Consider the following 18,711-nt stretch of genomic DNA (forward strand, 5'->3'; position numbering starts at 1 on the left):
ATTTTTAAAAGAAAAAAGCCTTACTATTCATGGTCATTTTTAAAGAAAAAAAGCCTTACTATACATAGTCATTTGCTTAAGAAAAAAAAGCCTTAATATACATGGTCATTTTTGGTTAAAAAAGCCTTACTATACATCAGGGGTCGGGAACCTTTTTGACGAAGAGAGCCATAAACAATTCATATTTTCAAACATTATTCCTTGAGAGCCATACTCAGAATTTAAAAGTAAAAATACATGAAAATGTGTGCATTTATTAATCATTTCACCACTTTGAAAGTAAAAAAGAAGTCTCTGAATTCTTTTAAGAACATGTTTTCACTGTTGCTAATCAATGAGAGTATGCATGCAGAAGAGTATAATGAAGAAAAAATATGATTCAAAAGCCGCTGCATTCGGGACTTAGGTGGTCTCTCACCAGCGGTTCCCATATTTTACCACACAGATTAGCAGAGAGCCATATACACCCATCAAAAGAGCCACATATGGCTCACGAGCCATATGTTCCCTACCCCTGCTATACATGGTCATTTTTTAAAGAAAAAAGCCTTACTATACATGGTCAATTTTTTGTAAAAAAAAAAAAAAAAAGCCTTACTATACATGATCATTTTTTAAAGAAAAAAGCCTTACTATACATGGTCATTTTTTAAGAAAAAAAGCCTTACTATACATGGTCATTTTTTAATGAAAAAAAAGCTTTACTATACATGGTCATTTTTTAAGAAAAAAAAGCCTTACTATACATGGTCATTTTTTGTAAAAAAAAAAAAAAAAAAGCCTTGCTATACATGGTCATTTTTTTGTAAAAAAAAAAAAAAAAAGCCTTAATATACATGGTCATTTTTAAAGAAAAAAAGCCTTACTACACCTTGTCATTTTTTAAGAAAAAAATGCCTCACTATACATGGTCTTTTTTTTTACATGAAAAACCTTACTATACAATGCGTAGTCAAAATTATTGGCCTACTAAACATTTTGGAACAGCTTGTATAACAAGGCTTTTTCCTTGTATTTATTAAGGTCTTTAAAAAAGACATTGAGCCACTAGAGGACACTATCATTGTTTCTTCCTGCTTTTAACTTCCTGTCTCCAATCTAAGTCGTTTCACTAATAGTTTAAAACAATTAATATTGGAAGAAAATGTGCCTTTTGTGATTAATAATTGACTACTAATACACATTATTATGAAAACAATCTATTTTTTCGTGTCTATTTTGAATACGCATGACCCAGTTCAGAGTTCAATGCCTTTGAACTCTGACTTGGGTCATGTGACTCGCCCCCAGTCTTCAAAATGGCGGATGAGCCAAGACGGGAGTTTGCCGCAAAGCCGCTCAGAAGTGACGATTTACCGAAGAAAGACCTGATAAAGTTGTCACAGGACAATGCAGCCCCTTCGGTACGTTGTCATCTGGGGATGTCGAAGCCCCAGTTCTCATTTTAAGAGTGCTTTTTGACGGTAGCATGCTTCGCGTGATGTGGCCCAACGTGGATGCAGACAGTAAAATGTTTGCAAACAAATTGGCTACATTGCGTTACTTAAAGTTCTTAATGTTTCATTCCATTGTGTGTTTCAGTTCCTCAACGAACACGGATTGCTGTGAAACATCAAGAATGGGGCCATAACAGCCAAAAAGGAGCAACTTGTCGACGCCATAACGAGCTGTTTGTCAGCAAAGTGAGTCATTTTTTTTAATAGTAGTTTCTATTTGCTATATCCGCGTAATCATTAAATATCAGCGTTCGGTATTCACGGCTTTGCTAAATCAGCTTGTTTTTCATTATGATACATTCCTATTTAGAATGAAAACTAACTGGCTTGGCGTTGATTTAAAAAAAAAAAAAATTTAAATGGCAAGAACTTGTGTGGATAACTCACACTCACATAAATGCCATCAGTGGAGGTGTAAGGAATAAACAGTACACTTTTATAGAATATAGACATTTCCCTTCACTTTCTTAAAGGAAGACCTCAGGGTTTGGACCTTTTCATTTTTTTTATTTTAAATGCGTTTGAGACATTCAGTCAACAAAAGTGCAGGGGTCATTTTTCACTTGAGTTTAAACATATGATAAAATAACAATTTTCCCTCATAGGTCTCCAAACTGGTCCTTGAGGGCTGCTGTGGGTGCAGGTTTTGGTTCCAACAGATCCAACATTAACAGTTTAACCAATTAGGTTTCTGCTGAAAAAAAAGAATCACTTGAGTGCAATCCAGTGATTGTACTACTAGGATACCAGATTGGTGGAAAGGTTTCCTCTTACAGTTTGGAATGAAAACTTGCACCCTCCGTGGCCCTTTCTGGAATAGTTCGGGGACCACTGGTCAAAATGGTTAAATAAGCATTTATATAATGATGCTGTGTTTTATAGAGGTTTAAAGCCACGGACACGGAAGAGATGACAGCTGTCAAGAAGTCAAGGCAAAGGTTGTGGACGATGCAGGACCCAAGTGTTTCAGGTTATTTATTTTCTTGCAATGTGTACTAAACCTACTCATTTTGTATCTTGGTTCTCTTCAGTGTCCACCCAAATTTACCAAATCAACGCTGAAGAAAGATGACCAGACAAACTTCCCCAAAAAGGGTGACATTGGTGGACGGCACACTTTTTGACACCAACATCCCCTCAGGTACTTGTCATTATAGAGCAGGTGTCTCCAACTCTGGTCCTCAGGGTCCCTATCCAGTATGCTTTCCATATCTCCCACCACATTTGAATCAAATGATCAAGATGTGATGGAAAATAAACTGGACAGGGGCCTTCAAGGACTGCAGTTGGAGGTTATTTATTTTCTTGTAATGTGTACTAAACCTACTTATTGTGTATCTTGCTTCTCTTCAGTGTCCACCCAAGTTTACCAAATCAACGCTGAAGAAAGATGACCAGACAAACTTCCCCAAAAAGGGTGACATTGGTGGACGGCACACTTTTTGACACCAACATCCCCTCAGGTACTTGTCATTATAGAGCAGGTGTCTCCAACTCTGGTCCTCAGGGTCCCTATCCAGTATGCTTTCCATATCTCCCACCACATTTGAATCAAATGATCAAGATCCTGATTAAGGTGTGATGGAGGACATGGAAAATAAACTGGACAGGGGCCCTCAAGGACTGCAGTTGGAGATCCCTCTTATAAAGACTCAGATCATTTTTAAGTCTCCCTGTTTCTGCAGTGGACAAAAAGTACACCATGGGGGTGTCAAAAATTTATATTTTTTTTTCTTCCTAGGGTTTTAATATTGTGTGCCTTCTTTTGCAGTGGGATGAAGGCTTTGCTGACTGAGGAAATGAGATGGCACCATGGAAAGAAGGCCCTTTCTGAGGTTGGTAAAACCTAACTATTTTTTTTAATGTTGGACTTAGTCTATTGTGTGTTGACCTTCTTTTTTTATTTTCCAGAATTCCATCCAGTGCCAAGAAGAGATTCTTTGTCCATGAACAGCAATACAACCTCATCTTTACATACTGGATGGCTTGTGGACAAATAAAAGTTCTTGAAATGTACACATGCATATCTTTTTTGCTAGTTCTATGAAGAAAAAAACACAAGTAGCTTGACATTTGAAAGTTTTTATTCAAAGGTAAACATTTGCATGGCCAGTCCTCTCCACCTGTAGACAAGACAATTTTTTTTAATTAAAAAAAAAAAGACTTAGAAAATTTTCACCAAAACACTTAGTCAGGAAAAAAAACTTAAGCAATTTAGAATTTTTAAACAATTAAAAGACTTAGAAAAACTTATAATTTAAAAACGTTTTTTTAGCCTAAAACACTTAGGGGGGAAAAAACAAAACACCAAAAAAATAAAGGAAAAAAAAGACCATTGAGGGTCTTGGGTCTTTTTTCTCCAAGTGTTTTAACAAAGACAATTGACACTCAAATCTCTTTTATTAAAATGTCTGACTGAAAAAAAAAAGTATAATCCTCCTTACCTTGAGGATCTGGTCACCATGAGCCAGAGAACTCTGGACTTCACCTAAGAGGGGGAGTAAATTTAGTCAATAAAATAGATCTGGATGAATACTTGGATATTCTACAATAAACTAACCTCTCAGAAGACTGCGTTCAGAGACGAGGCATCTGCAAGGAAAATCACTGGGAGACCCTCCAAAGTCTGGACATGGACCTGATGTGTGCAAAAGTTAGCATATATAGACACTGGAGATTCAACATATAGACTTGTTTTTGTTGTTAAATCTAGTTTTACCTTGATGAGAAGACCAAAGATGATGCTAAACGGGGAAAACTTCATTTAAAAAAGCTATTTAGGAGTTGCCAAATAACTAATACAAGAAGAGAAATCTTACAGTTCAGAGATGCCTCATCTTCAAGTGGGCGACCTGATGTGTGGGGGGGAAAAAAATAAATAATAATAAGCAAAAGTTGTCATATACAGAGACTTGAGATTCAACAGATGTGATTAGTTTTACCTGTAACCTCAAGGGTTTGAGTATCCTGGGGCACACGGGAAGAGCTGCATCTTGATTTAACCAAGCTATTTGGGAGTTGACAAACAATTATTACATGAAAGAAATCTTACAATAAATGATCAAGATAAAGAATGAAAATAAGTTAGTGAGTGCTCCGTGCTAATTTTCCTTTTCCAACAAGGCGATTAAATATACAGACTCAAGTTAACAGCTAGGAGAACGTTGGCTTAACAATTTTTGATTAAATGATTTGTTTAACACTCGCAGTGAAAACTATCAGTACATGCAATATACGGGATGAATAAAGTTATCCAAACACACCGAAACTAAGTCGTGCCTGTGGATGTCATTTTTGAGTGAGCCTTTACCCAGCAAACTGTCCGTTTATATCTAGGCTTTGTTTGGATCAATTAAAAGTCTTTCTACACAACTCGACAATGGAGAAAACGGACTAGATCTCTTAGTATTAACATCAAGACGAGGCTTGACGTGGTCAAATGGAAAAAGCGGTGTCGTGACGCTAATGCTAAGATAGCTTGTCACATGCGGCACACAGCCGGTGGGGACAAGGAGCACAAATTTATGGCATTAAACTAACAGATTTGTTGGCGTTTTAGCTCAATTGATTCCTAAAAAATCTCCCGGTAACGTGAAAGAAACGCACTTGGGCCAGTAAATTGCTTAACGCCTTACCTCGTTGGCGTGGTGTGCTAGACGTCCGTTAGCATAGAAATGGCTGTTGGAGAAGACGAAGCACTGCGCATGTGCGTAATTTACACACTCGTGTTGCGATAGACGTAACCACGCCCATATTGAATGTGGGAAAAGATGGTGGCTTCCTTACTGTGCTCCACAATAGAGTTATGTCCTCCCAACTCAAGGTCTATGTTTTGAAGATGACGTTCCTCCCAACTCAATGTCTATGTTTTGAAGATGACGTAGTAGGAGTGGCGGGCGGTGCATTTTCTGGTACCGCCTTTAACGTATCAATCCAACCCTCAAAAACTATTTTATGGCTATAAAACCTCTACTGCAGCTACAGCTGCGACACATAAAAATAATCAATAAATTAATGCACAAAAATTGGGTAAAATCCACTTCCTGGCAGCATTTCATGATTAAATACAAATACTGGAGCTTTTCAGACATTAAAACCAGGCCAGGGGGTGATTTTCCTGGGAAAAGACAGCAATGAACGTCAATGGCGTACGGGCAAACATTGCCCGAAAATGGGGTAAAATCCAGCCAAAAACAGCATTTATTGATTAAATACAAATACTGGAGCTTTTTAGACATCAGAACCGGGCCCGGAGTATCATTTCCCCGGTAAAAAGACAGCGATGAACGTCCATACGTCCATACGTGAAATGACAAAAACAATCACTAAAATTAGGTAAAATCCACTTCCTAGCATCATTTATTGATTGAATACAAATACTGGAGCTTTTGAGACATTACAACCAGGCCAGGGGGGTGATTTTTCCCGGGAAAAGACAGCAATGAAAATTAAACTGGGGTAAAATCCACTTCCTAGCAGCATTTTGTGATTAAATACAAACACTGGAGCTTAAATACAAACACTGGAGCTTTTCAGATATCAGAACTTGGCCCACAATTGAAATATTATTTAGGAATATAGCCATATTTTACTCACCAAAAATCCTTTTTACACAATATCCATCCTCCTTTCTTTCTTCTTTCCTATCGCCATCGAAGCTAATGATGAAAGTCGAGCCTGTCCTGTCATATTTTCGGCATAGTCCGTTTGGAAAATGGCATTAAATCAACACAACAATATACTATTTGCTTGTGGAGCTAAGTTAGCGCGCTGAAAGTGCCCCACACACCATTTTCCCGGCTGTAACAGGCTTGCTAGCTTCGGAGTTGACCGCCCTTTCTTAATGATGTCCATTTTTTTTCCTGAAAAAGTCAGTCTAGAAAATAGCTTTGTGAGCAACCGGCCCGGTTGTAATGTCTGAAAAGCTCCAGTATTTGTATTTAATCATGAAATGCTGCTAGGAAGTGGATTTTACCCCATTTTTGTGCATTGATTTATTGATTATTTTTTATATGTGTCGCAGCTGTAGCTTCAGTAGAGGTTTTATAGCCATAAAATAGTTTTTGAGGGTTGGATTGATACGTTGAAGGCGCTACGAGAAAATGCACGGATTGCCACTGGTATATATGTATATACGTATATGTATATATAAATTATTAATGTTTACATGCTTTTTTTTCCATCATCAATATATTCTCAAACAACCATTATCAGAAACCAATCAAACCCCATCCTCTTCCACAGTTTTATTTCCTTTTAAAATAATTCATACAAATGCATACAGTCACAAACATCCTTTCGAACAAAAAATATATTTAATGTAGAATATAGAATATATATATTTATATTAATGTATATTGCTACGCCTACTACTTAGCTAACCATAAAGAAGACAAACAGGTAGGCAACAGTGGACTGGATTTCACTACCAGGGATGGGATTTCAATGTCCTCATATTCTTTTTAAATGAAGAATATTTTCGGTGAAGGTTGCCGTTAAAACAGGCGTTGGGTGACAGGCATCTTGAGAAGAACGTGTCGTTCACGGGAATTCCTCGGCGAATTCCCAAGGCCTTAGAACGTACATGTTTGGGATTTTGGCCCCTTAGCTCAGGGAATTGGAATCGATAACATCGATGTGAAATGATGTCCATCCATTGGCTATGCTTGCTACCTCAACTTTAAAGACAATGTGTAGCAAACAGTGAACTGCTTATTCCAGAAAACACTGGGTTTGGAATGGGACCCTGAAAGCACTGCCACTGAGACAAACAGATATTCAAAGAATTATTTCTTTTTCTTTTTGCTGCCAATCTCTGTATCTGTATCTGTACATGTAAATACATTTTCTGGCAGTTCAAAGTTTGGCCCTGAATTAGCCTTGAACATGAACAATGTGTCCACCTCAGCCCAAAATGGCAGATTTTCCGAGTCTTTTTTGCTCAGATTTTTGTTAGACATTTCAATGAATTAACTCAAATTTAACATTGCCAAAGGAAGTTTTTGTGCTTGAATATTCAAAATAACTCAAGGGTTGCTTCAGAGCCAGTTTGAATAGTTTTTGAGTGTGTTTAACTACCAGAACAAAGCAAGAATAGGACTGTGTATGGTATCCATAGTTCAAAATTTTAGTGCAAGTCTTAGGCTGTGCTTATACTTGTTTTGTCGCTTTTTTTGATTGACGCTTGAGCAAATGATTCCGTCTCGCCCGGCAATTGGGAACACGGCCTCGGTGACAGTGACTTCAGGAACCCGGCGCTTCTTTATGAACAAAGACACAAAGTAAGTCACACTGATACAGGCAGGCAGAAAACACCACCACAGTATGTACACACATAAACACGCAAAGCACGGGGGTGGCAAAACGGTACACTTAGTAAGGACCTATCTTGGAATGTTAAAGGGGGCGCTGTGCTATTCGCTCTGGTGCTTTGTAAAAAAAAAAGGCTTCCGAGTAAGGAAAGAAAGTATGAAGTAGATGATTTGTTTGATTTTTGATGGAAGTAAACCTTGCGCTTAATTCCGCGTCGACCGATCTTGACAAAAGTCTAAATATCGGCCTGATATATTGACGAGACGATATTTCGTTGACCTTTATGAGTCAGATTATCACCCAAATAGCGAACATAACAGTTATCCTTTTATATTATATTAATGTTGTTCAATCTTGAGAAAATTCCAATTGACCTGCAGTGTGAACGTAAAAGTTTATCTCCTCATGTTTTCCCGACAAGGTTATTTAAATAATCTCAACGCCAAGCGTACCATTTGGCCCCCTCTATACAACTGCTAATCTCTTGGAAATTGCATGCTCTGTACAAAATACAAGCAAACAGGCAAAGTTAGTCAAGTTTGAAATCAAGGCGAGTGTTTCTCAAGAACGGTAAAAAGAAGCACAAAACGGTAAGAAATGAAGTCAATAGTAGAACGAGTGCGGAAACTCAAGTTCCTGAGATGGTTTGCACTAAAAGCTGCCTCTGTCTGCCAACTTGTGGATTGTTAAGGAAAATTCAGTCAGATTTTTAACTAGAGCAATTGGGCCGAGTTTTTAATCGACATCTTTTCAACTGCAGTCTTAAAACAGTGATTCCCAACCTCAAATGTCACCCATTTTTTTTTATTTACCACAATCGATGCATTGTTTTTTTCTGTCTATATGCCAGCAACATATTTGACATGATACTTTTGGAGATTGGCATATCAGTGGCATCTCATAAATCAATTAACGTAAAACGTTAGCGCTTTGAGAAATGTTGTCGATCAATTTCCTTAGATTTAAGCGGTAACTTGACAACGTTACTCTGTGTTGAGTGTAAAAACAGGTGATTATTAGAAGCTGTTCCAATCAATGGCAGGCAACAAGTTAATTGTTTTGCTTCTTGATGGTCAGTTTCTTTTTTTTACGCAACCTAAAGTATAACAGTTCAAATTCAAATGAACTACGACTCCTAAAAGTCTGACCATCCCAGAGATAAGTACACGTGAAGAGTGCACATGCCCTCTACTGAATAACTCAGACACTACAGGCAATGATAAGCACAGCCAAACAGCGAGCATCGCCCCTTGAATCGCAAATCGTATCGCCAGCTACAGCGAGTTTCCCACTTCTACGTTCCACTACATTTTGCGGCAGTTTTCGTTTTTCCATTTAAAATATGCGGCTTGACACTTTAATGGTTGGAAAACACTGCTCTAAAAACTGCGCACTTGCATTCATTCCATGACCTACTTTTTTTTTGTTGCTACATCCAGGTCATGACAGGAAAAAAATGAGAATGTCGGGAACTTGTGGGCACGCGCAAATATTTTTTTTCGTTATTCTCAAAACAAATGAGCATCCAACCTCTTTGTTTGCCTTTCCCGACAATCGTTGTCATCTTCTTGCCTCGCTTTGGAGTTTCAATGAACGAGCAGATGCCGATGTCATGTACATTTTGGAGTCAGTAGTGAACTTTCTTTGCTGTGCCTTTTTTTCGTGACTACAGCTGCTCGTTTGGATGCTGTTCTCTGTCGCTCTCTGGTGGCTTCACCGCGTTTTGTCCGGGTGATGGAGTGTGTGGTGGGTGCACCACGGCTGGCGGTAGGGTATGTGCAACAGGCACTGCGCTGGGCACTATGCCCTCCACCGGCGGCGGAAGGCCACCGACGGTCATGCTCACCACCCCTGGTGGAGGGTACCTGGAGGCAAAAGAGGATTTTGGTTAATACTGCACTCATAGCATTTTTTTTGCTCCTGATTCCGATATTGTGTAGTCTCGGTTAATACTCTATATTATATAACGTTTTTTTTTTTAAATATCTGTCTATCTTGCTGAGAACAGTCATACCTGTAGGCTCCGTTGAGTTCTGGGTGGACGTTAGCCTGTTCAACTCCTGTCCAGTGGTTGTTCTGGCTCAAGAACTCCTTGTTGACACAGTTTTTCAGACTGTCCGGAATACGACCTTAACACAGACGGATCTTTCTTGAGATGGAATTCCAAAGGTGATACTAAAAGATCAGATAGTTCTGACCTGTGATGGCTCTTCGGATCTCTCTGGCCGCCTCTTCTCGCATCTCCAGCGACGCCTGTTCGCTGTACCAGGCAGCGTGAGGGGTGCAGATCAGGTTGGGGGCATCCTTCAATGGACCCTGACTGAAACTGAGATCATAAACAGTGGGAAAGGACTAAAAGCAGTTGTGAGAGCAACATATTGAAGCGCAATGGCCACTATTTATTGCGATACTTTTCATAGCCCCCCATATCTACATATTATATATATATATATATATATATATATATATATATATATATATATATATATATATATATATATATATATATATATATATATATATATATATATATATATATATATATATTATATCTATATATTTAGTAGGGCTATGAAAAGTATTGCAATAAATATTGGCCATTGAGCCACCAGCTTTTCCCTCTCGTTTCGTCCCACTTTAATTTTGATAATTAATACAAAAGTAAGGATTTTATTTGGAATAACCAATTCTCGCTGGAAAAATGGCTGAACTACATCAATAATGATCACTTTTGACAATGTAATTGCTCAGTGTAATCACTTTCCTCGCAATTGCCGTAATGTACCGTCTAAATAACCATGAAAAGCAATTCGAGGTGAAGTTACCTGAAAGGTTCTGTTTCATGCACGTCGAGGCCTGCGCCGCGTATTCTCCCTTCTTTCAGGGCCTGGGCTAAGGCCTTCTCATCCACCAGACCCCCTCTCGCAGTGTTGACCAGGAAAGCCCCCTGCCGCATCTGAATAACACACGCCGTGCCCGCTCCCATTTGTATTCAAACCCGATTCGAATCTAACCGAGTCGCGGTCAAGCACCTGCTTTATGGTGAAGTCGTTGATGAGGTGGTGGTTGTGTTCGTTCAGGCTGCAATGTAGCGAGACGCAGTCGGAGTGGAAGAGCAGGTCCTGTGCCAGATAAACAGACATGGGCGCTCAACCTTTCTTACAACTGCATCAGTCTGTTTGTTACCTGTAGCGTGGTAACCCTTTGAAGGCCCAGGGATCTCTCCACGCCATCCGACAAATAGGGATCATAGAAAATGACGTTGAATCCAAACGCCTTAGCACGTAGGGCCACGGCTTGGCCCACCCGGCCTACATTCACAGAAAAATACATATTGGTTTGGGTAACAGTGGACTGGAATCCCAAGTCCAAAATAAGTACAGTGGTACCTCGACATACGATCAATTTGAGATATGAGTAAAAAAAAATTAGCAAATATTTATTTTCAGATCAAATCAAAAGCCTTTATTGTCATCCTACACAGCTGCGTATAACGAAATTGGTGGTGCTACTCCACAAAGTGCGTTTTCCCAGTAAAAACAGAAATAAGGATAAGACTTGAGAAAACAAAACACCAAACTGAAGAGCAAAGAGCTGCTGCACCCGTGCGCGCCGCCATCTTGAATCCAAAGCATTGCCAAATTTGTTTATGTTTGTTTACCAAAACAAAAGATTGGAGCTGGTATTTGTAAGACTTGAAATTCCTAGTTTGCATTTCAGCAATCGGCTTCTTCGATAACATTTATTATCGTTTATAAATGCCACCTGCACTGACCTAGTCCAATGAGTCCCAGAGTCTCTCCGCGGATCCGTGCCGCTCCTGAAGCCACCTCTCGAATTTGCTCCACGCTTTGGACCCGCGTTCCCTCACGAAGAGCCTGTGCAGGGCATAGCGATATGTGAATATTGGAGCAAAGACCCTAGCGTTTCTTCAAATCTAGAAACACAAACCTGATGTAGCCAAGTGGTGCGGCGGTACAAGGTGAGGATGTGACAGAGCGTGGAGTCGGCCGTCTCCTCCACCGAGGCTGCTGGCATGTTACACACAGCGATTCCTGTTGGGTAGCGCACAGGAACATTTTAGCATCATAGTTTCAAAAATCAGTCTTTTATATAACCGCTGAACAAAATGCAATTATAAATTATACGGGCTGTGAAAATCCATTTATATGGTGATATATTAGAATACTTTGTATCCCAGGAGGTTATTCATGTTCTCGCCAAGAATCATTTTAAAAAGATGTCATTGGTTACGTTTACTTGAGCAAAATGTTCTTAACCTGATCAGAGTTTGAAATCATGACAAAATGCACAGTTTTTATGGACACTAACAGTACTGGTCATCACACTTACGATTGGTACATGATATTTTGACGTGCAGATTGACCAAATATATCAGAAAAGACGAAGAAACAGTAGTGACATGCGCGTCAACAAAGCATCTTTCTGTCCATTTCTATTTTAAACGGTAGAATTATTTCCCTTTGTATGTCTATGGGAGCTGCAGATGACACTTTTGTATTTTGTATTTTAAAGACACGAGGCCAGATCCAGATCAGTGGCAATTAGAATGACCTTAATTGATCGGATCAGAATACTCAATGGTTTGTACGTGAAACATTTTTATTCCAATCAATCTTTTAAATCCGAATGAATATGTCCAAATAAACGTAACCATTCTTTGATGACGGAACCAACAGGTTGCTGTCAATATGAATTGAATGTCTATTGCCTTCATTGGCACTAAACAGTGAGCATCCAAAGCCACTTTTTTATTTTCGTCAGCCTTGTGAAAATGGTTTTGTTATCGGGAGCTAAAAAGCAAGAAATATAGGAAATATAGTGTGAAAGTGGTGAAACTGACCGAGTTCGCCCGCAGATTTGATGTCAATGTTGTCATAGCCACTGCCGATGCGCACGATGATGCGAAGAGCTTTGAACTTCTCCAGATCTTCTCTCATCAGAGTGATTGTGTGATACATCAATGCTCCCACAGCTTCGTTAAGTACCTGAATCATGAAAAAACAAGGAAGACAATGTTATTGGGCTGTCAACGACACGTTTCAATTAGCATGTCAAAGCGGCGACTCGTGTCGAGCCAATGGGAACGCCATCTGTTCGTGTCATTGTAAGGGCGCCCTGCTGTCACCCAGATTGGGACATAACCTGAAAAACATTTTCGCAAAGACACCTCACAACAAGTAGTGTCGTCGCAGTGGGTTATCCTAACGCACCTGCCAAGACAATTTTGCAACAACATAGTGTTGCTATATTTATCTACAAAATGTTGCACTGAAATATCGTCTCATAGTTTGTCCGGAAGACAATTCTTTTTTCAGTTTGTCCGTGAGTGCAAAACAATTGTTTATTTTTCCATTGAGAAACCGCTTGTTTTTCCTTTTTATTTTTTGAATCTTTGAATATCATAGATTGATTTCCTGATGCATGTATCGATAAATGTAATATCATTTATTTATGTCAAAAACGTCTTTTGCTGTGTCTGTATTCTCACCCTCTTGTCACTGTGACAGTGAAATTTCTCGAATACGGGATGAATAAAGTTATCTAATCTAATATTGTGAGGATATCACAAATCATATCCGGAGGTTGTGTAAATCACCCAATGTCTTTATGGACTATTTTTGGGAGTTTTTGGTGAAGTTAGCTCATGAGGACCATCTCCAAATCTGACAAGATCTTCCAAAAATCTATATCGCTAGATTCATCACATGCATAATACTATATTTTTTAACCTAAGGCGAGTTTCTCTTGTGGAGTCACCCACCTTCTCGTGGATCTCTTGTGTGGATTGGGCGTCGCAGAAAGCCACGGTTGCGACGTCCTTGAGGACCGGCATCTCAATTGTGCAGTCGCGTCCATCCAATAAAGCCACCAAGGGCCGTGGGTGCATGGGTCCGTTCATTATGGGAGGTCTGATGCCTGAACAGATAGACAGAGGAACATTTCACTCTTTATTCTAAACTAAATAGAGTCAGTTGAGAGGTTTGTACCAGATACAAGGTTTTAAATTTGGCTCTGAACAGAGAATACTAGAGTGATAACGTAGGTTTTATATCGGACTCATAGTCTGGTTTAGGGTTTCAAAGCTGGGTTTGTATTTCAAAGTAGGGACAGGATTCCAAATCAGGTTTTCTAGCGGGATCTAGTGTAGGGTTTAAAGTCTCTCAAATCAGGGTTTAGAGACATAGTTAGGTATTAAAGCCAGGGTTCGGGTTTCGATTCGGAGTTACTGCGCTTCGGATCATCAGTTTCCCACTAAATCCAATCGGCGCAGCTTGATGCCTCATTTATTGATTGCTTCTCCCTGAGTCGTAAGTGATGCATGCTGTATCTGATGACCTTGGACTCTCAAGCCTCCCTGGGGGAGACGAGGGGCGGGGTAGGTACGTGGTGGTCTTGGGAATAACGCGCTACACTTTTATCTTTGGGTACTGGCGCTGGCTTCACTCCCCTTTTTTGTTATCTAAAACAGTCTTTTGCAGCCACCTGTGTGTGTGTTTTTGTGTGTATGTGTGTGTGTGTCCGTTCCTGTTTCTGATCTGGCTAGCTCTCTGTACGTCGCCGCCGAAACACACATGACACACACACACCCACGCGCATTCTTGTGTAGTAGTGTAGGAAAATAAAGCAGAGGAAAAGAGAAGGGGGAAGGGAGGCATTTGCAACATGAGCAAACTCAGACACACACGAGCATCCAGCACCCCCACACGCACGCGCGCACACATTTACCTAGAGGCATGCCTTTGTTGAGGAGATGTGAGCTTCCCATGGTTTTCACATGTAGAATCCGCTCGGCATACAGTATGGCGGCGGCGGCGGCGGCGTCCTCGCCTCCCTCCCTCGCTCACCAACGCATACACATGTGATAGGCCTGCCTCCCTCACGCTCTCTCTCTCTCAACTCTTCCGTTTTGCTTCCTCACCCTCTCCCTGTTTTTCTCGCTCTCTGCTACGGCAAATCCCTCCCTTTCTTTTTGTGGCGGTAGGGAGGGCAGGAAGAAGAATGTGAAAGCGATGGTTTGTGTGCGTGTGTGTCAGTGTCAGAACCCGTTGAAAAGGGGCCGAGCCAAAGCTCATCTTTTGTCGCCTCAAACTGAAAAAAAATGAAAAAAATTAAATAAAACAAACACGTTACGCAATGTTGTAGTGCTTGCGAGACAGGACAAACTTGTTCCCGGTTGAAACCTTATACAACCCTCCTGTGTGTTACTTTTACACTAAAGCCAACGCGTGTGTAGAAGTACTGAAACTAAGCTTTAATAGTTGGAATTGGTGACATTCCAGATCCAAACAGCCTCAATCCTCAATACTTTTGTACCTTAGATCCCTGTTGTCATTCATTTACACCATACCTAACATGATATTTATTGACGTATTTTTTTAAACCCCTCGGTTCATGTACCGTGGTCACGACAGTGGACTGCAATTCAAACGTTGACCTTTAACCCTTCATAGGGCAAGTGATGATTTTTCGTCTAAAATAACATCAATATTAGCAATGATCAACTTATTTTTAATATTAAACCTCATCGTATTTTTTTATCTATATATAAATTCGTGTATAAACGTATGATTTGAACAAACGCGTGAATAACGAGGTGTTTGTTTGTGTGTCTGAATCCACTGCAGTCATCCCCACCTGCAGCGCCCCTCCTCCCTGGTCTCGTTCACACAATTTCCCCATCTTGCAGACATCCTCGGTCCTTCTCTCAAGTGGTGTTGAGGCAAGCAGCATGACAGAACCATTTACAGCCTAATTACAAGTGTGCATGGATGCACTATGACACGCACACATACCACATTAATACTATATGTTATACGTACATGCTAATGGTGTACTCAGCGGCAGTCTGTGAATTTCCTAGCGACGCCTTCAGCGAATCAATCCAACCCTCAAAAACTATTTTATAAAACCTCTACTGCAGGTACACCTTGCGACACAAAAAAAATCATCAATGATAACCTCATACAATTCTGATTGGTTAAAGCAACAGTCTTATCGACGCTTGTTTAATGCAGCAGAGCCTGCAGAACTGATTGTGAAGATCTTGAGGCAGATTTCTGACCCGGGCAACAAATAATGGCGGAAATGTGATTGCTTCAATATGAAAACACACATCTGGAAGCAGTGCAACCAGGGGGGAAAGCAATGAAAGGAAGCGAACAGACAATTTGGAATTATTTGCATGCACAAAATATAATTAACATCAGTCTGTGATTCAGATATTTCTTAGGCCAGCAGAGAAGGTCTCGAAGGCCCTGACGGCACACCACTGCCAAGTATCATTTAAATGTCTAGAAGTAAAAAACAAACACTAAAGTGCATGTTATCACAATGTTCATAATGTGCAATACTGTATTTTAAAGGATTAAAGCCCAACCAAAAAGTATTTACAGCTCCCCCAACTGACTCATGCACGTTATGATGAAAACAATGTATTTTTTTCAAGTATGAAAGCCCAATCAACACGTATTTACAGCCCCGCCCCCGCCCCACCCACTGACCAATGCATGTTATTATGAAAACAATGTATTTATTTTTTTAAGTATTAAAGTCCAACCAAAAAGCATTTACAGTTCTGCCATGTAGTGGAAATGTGATATTTGAGGGATTACTGTGCACTTAAATAAATTATATACTTTTACCCGCTTAACTTTCTTAAAGACCCCAGGGCTTGGACCTTTTCATTTTTAATTTTAAATGTGGTTTTGACAAAACCTAAGACATTTATTCAATAATAGTGCAGGCGTCATTTTTGACTCATTTAAACATTTTTTTCCTCGGCATAAGAGAAAAACAGCTTTTTGGATATTTTTTTTTTTGAGAATGAATGAATTAGAAATGATTGACTGAAAAAGTGAAGGCAGAACTAGGATTGATTATTTTCATGTAATTTGTACCTTGCTTCTCTTCTGATTCCACAGCCATTGACACCAACATCCCCTCATGGGTCTCCAACTCTGGTCCATGATGTCCAGTATGTTTTCCACATTTCCCACCACATGATCAAGATCCTGATCATTTGTGTTGGAGGAAAACATACTGGATAGGGGCCCCTAAAGATAATTTTTGAGTCTCTGCAGCAGACAAAAAGAAAACCAGACCATCAGAGGAGTATATCTAATATTGCCTTCTTTTGCAGTGTCCGAATAATGGGTACCCTTTTGATCAGGTCTCCAAACCAGTCCTCGAGGGCCGGTGTGGGTGCAGGTTTTTGTTCCAACCCATCCAACACAAACAGTTTAACCAATCAGGTTTCTGCAATCAATTGATTGCACTTCTACAATATCTGATTGGTGGAGAGGTTTCCTCTTCCAGGTTGGAACGAAAACCTCCACCCACCGCGGCCCTTTCTGGAATAGTTTGGGGACCACTGCTTTTGATGTTTTATAGAAAAGCTAAACGTAGGAGTTTTTTGGTCAAATTTTGACTTAATTAGGCCCTAGTCTGTATTTCTTTTTTATGTGACTTAATCTATTGTGCCTTGACCCCTTTTTTGTTTTCCAGAATGGTTACCTGCCTATGTTGAGATAGGCTGATGCACCCCCTCATTTCTAGGTGTTGGGTGTTACGCCAGAACCAATCTATGCATTTTTTCAAAATAAAAGGTAAGACCTTGCGAATGAGTTTTTACTTAACTGTGTATTGATCCCCCCCAGAATTCCACCTGGTGCCAAGGGGAGTTTCCATTTGAAAATGGATGAAGGCAAAACTGACTTTTAAAAAATGCTGGAGGGCCTGTGTGAACCCATCAAACTTTTTCAAAATAAAAGATCTTGCCAAGTATACATGTCTTTTTATTAACAGGAAAACATTAACTATTGCTCCAAAGAGTTGCCATCATATTGAAGTGTTGAATGGTTTGGCCAGTCTTTTCTCCACCTGCAGATATATACATCTATTATCTTCATTTTAATTTAATCCTAAAACAGAAAGTCGGCACTCATGATTTACTTTCTCGGGCCGCACAAAATGATGCGGAGGGCCAGATTTGGCCCCCGGGCCACCACTTTGACACCGGTGCTATAGAGCAAGGGTGTCAGACTCTGGTTGGTTCGTGGGCCGCATTAACGTCACCTCGATTTCATGTGGGCCGGACCATTTTAGATATTTTTTACAACTGGATCAAAAGTCCTCAATGTTTATTTTTGCTTTTTTTCTCAGTAAGGGAAAATCTCTTTTAATCATTGTTCCATATTAAAGTGGAAAACTGAAAATATTTTTATATATTTTTAGATTTTGCAAGATTTTTTACCTAAAGAGAAAGAAAAAATGGATTACAAATGTGCAATTATTGATTTAAAAGGGGGGAAATCAGGAAATATAATATACATCTATAATCTTCATTTTAATTTAATCCTAAAACAGAAAGTTGGCACTTATGATTTACTTTCTCGGGCCACACAAAATGATGTGGCAGGCCAGATTTGGCCCCCGTGCCGCCACTTTGACACCTGTAGAGTGAGCATTTACCCAGCAAACTGTCGGTTGATGTCTCGGCGTTGTTTGATTACATTTAAAGTCTTGCTAAACGACTCAATACTGGAGAGAAAACGGACAACATACTTTTTAAGTCAAATCGTGACGCTAACGCTAATGCTAACTAGTAACAGCACACAGCTGGTGGGGAAAAGAAGACCGAACTTAAATTGTCGACGGTGTGTTAAACCTGGCATTAAACTAAGAGATTTGTTGGCGTTTTGGGCTCAATTGATAGCTGAAAAATCTCCCGATAGTGTGATAAAAATGCACTAAGCCAGTGAATTGCTCTACTCCTTACCTTGTTGGAGTGCTCGTCGACCGTCAATAGGACAGGCTTTCCAAAAGGAACGGTTACTGCGCATGCGCTTAATTAACTCAGCTGCGTCGGCAATCGGCGTAA

At 39.8% G+C, this 18,711-nt stretch overlaps 2 protein-coding genes and 2 long non-coding RNA genes across 10 annotated transcripts in view; 1 reads left to right on the forward strand and 3 right to left on the reverse strand.

Moving 5' to 3' along the window:
* fgfrl1a (fibroblast growth factor receptor like 1a) overlaps positions 1-3,512 on the forward strand; it is a 55,462-nt gene extending 51,950 nt beyond the window's left edge. Inside the window, exons 16-22 of one of the 6 annotated variants that reach the window (XM_077609378.1) lie at positions 1,291-1,403; positions 1,582-1,682; positions 2,379-2,434; positions 2,528-2,637; positions 2,850-2,959; positions 3,268-3,331; positions 3,408-3,512. The gene's annotated coding sequence lies outside the window, so the exon portion shown is untranslated. Of the gene's footprint in view, positions 1-1,290; positions 1,404-1,581; positions 1,683-2,378; positions 2,467-2,527; positions 2,638-2,849; positions 2,960-3,267; positions 3,332-3,407 lie in introns of all 6 variants that reach the window. The other 5 variants (XM_077609379.1, XM_077609377.1, XM_077609380.1 and 2 more) reach the window with 5 other exon arrangements.
* Positions 3,513-3,562: 50 nt separating this feature from the next.
* Positions 3,563-4,329, reverse strand: LOC144082676 (uncharacterized). The gene is made up of 5 exons (XR_013303298.1): positions 4,316-4,329; positions 4,216-4,240; positions 4,057-4,134; positions 3,941-3,984; positions 3,563-3,619 (listed from the first exon to the last, which is right to left on the reverse strand). It is a non-coding gene; the product is annotated as an uncharacterized LOC144082676 (long non-coding RNA).
* On the reverse strand, positions 4,321-5,332 carry LOC144082677 (uncharacterized). The gene is made up of 3 exons (XR_013303299.1): positions 5,132-5,332; positions 4,439-4,503; positions 4,321-4,348 (listed from the first exon to the last, which is right to left on the reverse strand). It is a non-coding gene; the product is annotated as an uncharacterized LOC144082677 (long non-coding RNA).
* A 1,395-nt stretch (positions 5,333-6,727) lies between these two features.
* Positions 6,728-14,923, reverse strand: ctbp1 (C-terminal binding protein 1). 2 transcript variants are annotated; one of them, XM_077609922.1, is made up of 11 exons: positions 14,559-14,923; positions 13,594-13,748; positions 12,673-12,817; positions 11,760-11,863; positions 11,584-11,686; positions 10,995-11,119; positions 10,841-10,930; positions 10,634-10,764; positions 10,007-10,128; positions 9,823-9,937; positions 6,728-9,673 (listed from the first exon to the last, which is right to left on the reverse strand). In XM_077609922.1, the coding sequence occupies exons 1-11, from the start codon at positions 14,596-14,598 to the stop codon at positions 9,475-9,477; spliced, it is 1,329 nt and encodes a 442-aa protein (XP_077466048.1). In that variant the 5' UTR covers positions 14,599-14,923; the 3' UTR covers positions 6,728-9,474. The 2 variants fall into 2 exon arrangements, with proteins under 2 accessions (XP_077466048.1, XP_077466047.1); XM_077609921.1 differs by having other exon boundaries at positions 10,007-10,134; positions 14,559-14,917.
* Between the last annotated feature and the right edge of the window lie 3,788 nt (positions 14,924-18,711).

This window comes from Stigmatopora argus, chromosome 9, assembly GCF_051989625.1.
Source record: "Stigmatopora argus isolate UIUO_Sarg chromosome 9, RoL_Sarg_1.0, whole genome shotgun sequence".
NCBI classification, from domain to species: domain Eukaryota; kingdom Metazoa; phylum Chordata; class Actinopteri; order Syngnathiformes; family Syngnathidae; genus Stigmatopora; species Stigmatopora argus.